The sequence below is a fragment of the Monomorium pharaonis genome, chromosome 7 (genome assembly GCF_013373865.1).
Source record: "Monomorium pharaonis isolate MP-MQ-018 chromosome 7, ASM1337386v2, whole genome shotgun sequence".
NCBI lineage: Eukaryota > Metazoa > Arthropoda > Insecta > Hymenoptera > Formicidae > Monomorium > Monomorium pharaonis.
Window position 1 is genome coordinate 874799 of NC_050473.1, and position 5598 is coordinate 880396.

The following is a 5598-nucleotide window of genomic DNA, read 5'->3' on the forward strand; positions in this document are numbered from 1 at the left end:
TAAAAAAATTGTTGTCGGTTTTTCGTTGTAATTTGTATCCATAAATATAACACTAAAGATCGCTGCTCTGGCTCCATGCAAATTTTCGCGAATTAAGAATAAAATGATGGGAAAAGGCGGAAATAGTCTCGCTGTACATTAGCGCCATCTCGCCAAAAATTGCGGCTAAAATACGAAACAGGGAGGAAACCGCACTTGTTTATAATTCGAGATTATTCGAGATCGGCAAATTTTCCGGCTATAAATTGTTTATTATTTGGCCGCAATTTGCTGACGAGGGATTTCTCGAGGAATTTGAACGAGTAAATTGCCAAATTCGAACATGAACGCCTTACGTTCGTGTGTTAAGACTGTTATTCTGGGTAAAGGAGTACGAACTTCGAATTACCAAGGTTAGAATCTACAATTTTATTTTAAGGCCTGGTCTACAATAGCTGGAGTAAGCACGGAGTAAGAAGTAAGAGTAAGGTAATTTCCTTCTTCACTGTGATTGACTGAGCGTTAAGAAAAGCAGGAGTAGGAGTAAGACAAGATGAAAATTATTTATTTTGCTTACGCCTTTACACCAGCTTTCTTACACTGGATTAACTCTTTTACGCCTAGTCTTAGGCCGGTATTCATAGTCGGGTCTTATATTTAAGATCATCTTAAGTACTGTCTTAAGATGCCATCAACCAATCACAGAGCCATATTAGCATCTTAAGACATTGCTTGAGACGATCTTTAAATAAGACTTGACTATGAATATAGGCCTTACTTCTTATTCCATGCTTATTCCAGCTATTGTAGACCAGGCCTAAAGAACAAAGTTGACAAGCACATTTGTCCGCAATTATAATTTCACGAATTTTTACCCTTTTGTGTCTGCCAGGACAGAGATTCATCAAAAGATTTGTAGCACCAACGCAAAAGGAAATAACCAAACGCAAGAGGAAGCTCGGTGAACAACCGGAGCCGAAACGTAGCACCTTTCTCGATTGGAATAGATCCGCGGAGGTTTACGCCTTCAACGAACGACTGTCCGAAAGTTTCGATACGGAAAAATTGGAGCAAGCCTTCACTCACAGGTCGTACATCATTCAAGAGGAGATGAGGCAGAAAGACATGGGAATAGAAGATCCCGTACTCACTGTACAAGACAACACTGAGTTTGTTAGGAAAGGCGATAAGCTCATATCGGAAATTGTGCAGAATTACTTGGGTCAAAGTTTACCACAGGCACCCGAGGATGTCATAAAGTATGTGCCATAAAAAAATCTACAAGGATAAATGTTACATATTGTAATATTGGAATAATTAACAATTGATCGTGTAACTTTTAGCTCATTACACGACTACCTTCTTTCCGAGGAAATTCTGGCTGAAGCTGCTTCCCATATTGGAGCAAAAGATATCATCTTAACAGAGGCAAGTATAGAAATATCTAAAAATCTGTAATTATATAAATTCATTACAACACATTTTAGTGTGCTGTATACATCCATCAGCAGATTTTATTTATTTATAAAATTAAAGGTAATGTTCTGTTAAATCCTTATTTTTTAATTATTTTTTCAGGAACATCCGGTGACTCAGAAGACTTTAGCCGACACTTTTCTCGCACTTGTCACGGCACTCGCGGAAAGTGTAGATGTAAATCATGCAGCCAATTTTGTTAAAGATTTCCTGATTGTTATATTAGCTGAGAAGGATCTACTGGAAATATGGAAGCCAGATCAGCCAGTAGAACTTTTAAACGACGTTTTACGAAAACGAAATAGATCGCCTGCCGAACCAAGACTCATCGGACATGCGGGGCAAAATACGCTCTTAGTAACATATCATGTAGCAATGTATTCCGATAAAGAATTTCTAGGATCAGGTAAATACAATATACAAACATAATATATAAGGATATAAACTTTTTTCCAATTAAATGTTTCATCGTTTAACATATTTCTTTAGGATTTGGTCAAACAATACAGGAAGCCAAGGATGTGACTGCCATTAATATTTTAGGCCGAATATTTGGAATAATAGAATCTAGTAAACCACTTCAATTTAATAAAACAACAAATCTAGCTTTGTAAACAAAGCAAATTTTATTTTTTTAAAATTAGCGCAGTAATGTTAAAATTATCTTTCTTGTATATATGAAATATAAAATATATGAAATACTAGAGAGAGACCTGAGAATGGTTCTTTAAAAAAAAGTTAAGACAGTACGGCTATTCGAGGAAGTGGATTAGATGAACAAAGAAGTTTAAAAAATAGATTATTCGTCTTAATTTATCTAGCACACTTCAATCTTAATTTAACACAGAAGAAAACTACAAAATCGTGGATATTATCTACAAATTTCATAGACATCACTTAATTCCATATCCACATTTTATGAACATAGAGGTGTCTGAAAGTAAAATTACAGTTTTGTGGCCGTTCTCAGGCTTCTCTGGTAATCCAAAGAGAGCGTAATGGCATTTTTTACTTTGGATCATATATGTAATAATCTCATTACATATATGCAAAATACAAAGTAGAAATATCTACAATTCGAAAAACGAAATTTGGCAAAACGATTAAAGGAATCGGCAGAATCATGTATAAATCTTTCTCGTGAATTGAGCGAATATAAGGACAATTGTAAAAAACAAGAGATATTGATTTTAGAACAAACAAAACAATTAATAACTTTATAAACATTTAGAATTACAAAAGAATTATGGATTACTACAAGGCAATATTGCCTTGTAATTCTTGTATAGTATTCTATAATATTTCACGTTTTTTATTTAAATCTATAATTATCACACTATATTGAAATAATTATTAAAATAAAAATGTTAATTAATTTTTTTATAATAAGGGAATATGTATAACTAAAAGATATTCTTCATCATCTTCATAATTGGTACGAATTAATTCGAACGATATTGTAAAAAAGATGAAGGATATTTTCAGTTAATACTTCTTCCTCGTGTAATAAGAAGCTTAGAAAAGCTTGGTCTTTCTCTCTTGCGTATGCTTTTTCGATGGACATGTACGCGGACCTACAATACGGGACAGGACTTACAACGCCGGTTCCGATAAAGAGATCTATAGGCATAGAATATTTTTGACGACCTGCCATTTCAATCAAGAGGAGAACGAATGTATGACAACAAACATAATTTCTGGTTTTGACCGGGATCGAATTTAGGACCTTTAGCCTAGTAGACCAATGCACTACACTACGCTCATTCGCTAAAAGAGATTGAACAAATAGGCTATTGACTGGACGTTTTAATTAGTAACTAATTCTCTCAAGCAATTTTATTGATTGTTATGATATATTGGACCAAAAAAGTGAAAAAGTCGCAAAATGCTATTATATTCAGTGATACGTTTTCGAAATATATAGAAAAAGGGTAGATTTTCCCTAAATTCGAAATATCTCACAAATAAAGACAAGTATGAAAAAATTGCTAGAAAATACTTTTGTAGGAAATTAAATTTTCTTTCGGATACGTATTTTTAAAAAATTTTTACAATTTTTGAAAATAAACAAAAATAACGAAAAATTGTAAAAATTTCAAATTTTATACATTTTTGTTTATAACTAATATTTACCTTAATAGAATCGACTATACGCTCAAAACTTAAAGTATATACATTATAACAAACAAAATAAACACTCGCGAAGGTATTTTCCATTAATAGTCACCGAGATATCATTGACGTAAGTTAAGCAGTTTTACTCAGTTTTTCACTTTTGCGGTTTAATTTGAAAAAAAAAAAAGATTTTCTTATATCGCATTTTATATCTTGAAGTTATACATTCTATGAAAAAAAGGATAAGACACTTTTTTTGTTGCAAATTAAATTTCCTATTGAATGCATATATGGAAAAAATAATTTCATGAAAAAGTGCCTGTAAAATAATTAAAAAAATAGGAAGAATAAAGTTGTGGCATTTTTACCATAAAAAAATTTTTGTTCTTTCGTTATAACTTTTTTGAGTTATGATATATAAGTTATAACGAGATATTAAATTCATTAATATTGCCAGTAATGTCAACAACTGCAAAACTGGAAATATTAAACAAAGCCGAATGATTTCACAAAATAACGTCTCAATTACATTATATGCTTCGGACTCGTTATTGGTTGATTTCTCCGCGCTGATTTCTCCACCCTACAATGGCGGACCACATTTAGATAAACACTCGAGCTCCATCTACATAATTCAGAAATCAACGATTGGCCAGTCGGCCCGGTGCCAACGGAATTCTTCAATAAGAATCGAGCGAATCTCATGTAAACGGGTCCATGATAGATTCTGACGTTTGCCTCGCGAGAGGGCACCAACGACAACCCGAGCTCGCGTTACATCCTTACGTAAGCTCTTCTACTCTATCTGATCTTAGTTGACCGAAAACACGCGCGTTGGAAATGCACGTCGAGCCGGAGACAAGCCTCTCCGGTCGAGCCTCGGAGCCATTGCGATCTCCGGTCGGCGATTAGGATCTGTACTCGGGACTTGCGACTTAGAATCCGACCGTCGAGTTTGCACTGCGCGAGTTGGAGGCTCGCTCAGGCCCCCGCCGCCGGAACTCTCGCTTCCTTCGACCTTCCGTCGTTCTCCCTCGAATTTTTCCACGTTTTTGGTTAAGTTTAGTTTCTTTGTTTCTTCCTTTTTTTTCTCTCTCTCTCTTTGGGACTATAGAATCACGGGTTCTACGTTCGCGCGAACGCGACGAGCGATCACGATCCTTCCTCTCGCGTATATAGATGTAAGCTAATGGCACCCGGGACTCGCGAGAGCTCGTCGCAATTTCAACCGTGCCAAACTCGGAATTCCATCGGAAATTCAATTTCCCTCATTTTCCGTGGTGTGCATTTTACAGAGAGCACGTAGACGTCGGAAATGCCAATAGACCGATCTCTCTTTCTCTCTCTTTGGCGCTGGTTTCTAATTTCTTAAGATCCGGAGTCCAGTTAGCTAGAGGTTCCTTCTAAAAATGTACGCCTCTGCCATTTTGTGAACCGCGCCGCCGGGGTCCCGACCGGGTGCACGGGGAAACGGAGATTTACGCGCGAATTGTCGTCGGGCCGTCGTTGAATAGTCGTCGCGCGTCGGCGGATGTGGTTAACGAAAAGAGATGAAAGGACATCCCGGCACGCCGCGAAATAACAATCGGAGCTCCGGTACGACGATGGCTCCCTGGCAGATGGCACCGAAAATGAATTTCCGCGAAAGCGGCCGCTTGCAGCCGCCTTTAACGATGACGATGCCCGATGCTCTCGGTGGAAATGATGCAACTTAATGGAGGCTGAACTATTCAGCTGCTAACGCGCGTAACGCGTGGTGTGCCGCGGAGAACGGACGATGTTTATTCAGCGCCAAATGCAGTAATCGTTCATTAAACGACAAAGAGATGTATCATTGTAGCGGGACGACGTCAAAAGTATAAATAAATGAGATGGTCTGTCGACCAAGCTCGAGCCTCGTCGAAGCTGAGTTTCAATCTAGATGATATTTTCTTGTCCCGTTTTCGCCGTTGAAAATATATCCCCCAAAATAAGTCCATTTTGAGCCTCAATTTCCAAGTATTCGGTATTGTAAGCGCGATTCATTAA

General features: G+C 37.0%; 1 protein-coding gene across 1 annotated transcript; it reads left to right on the top strand.

Annotated features, from left to right (window-relative positions):
• Window positions 1–187: 187 nt before the first annotated feature.
• LOC105834733 (39S ribosomal protein L44, mitochondrial) lies at window positions 188–2630 on the top strand. Its single transcript, XM_012677411.3, has 5 exons — window positions 188–392; window positions 872–1238; window positions 1323–1407; window positions 1558–1861; window positions 1945–2630. The coding sequence occupies exons 1-5, from the start codon at window positions 323–325 to the stop codon at window positions 2067–2069; spliced, it is 951 nt and encodes a 316-aa protein (XP_012532865.2). The 5' UTR covers window positions 188–322; the 3' UTR covers window positions 2070–2630.
• Window positions 2631–5598: the final 2968 nt, after the last annotated feature.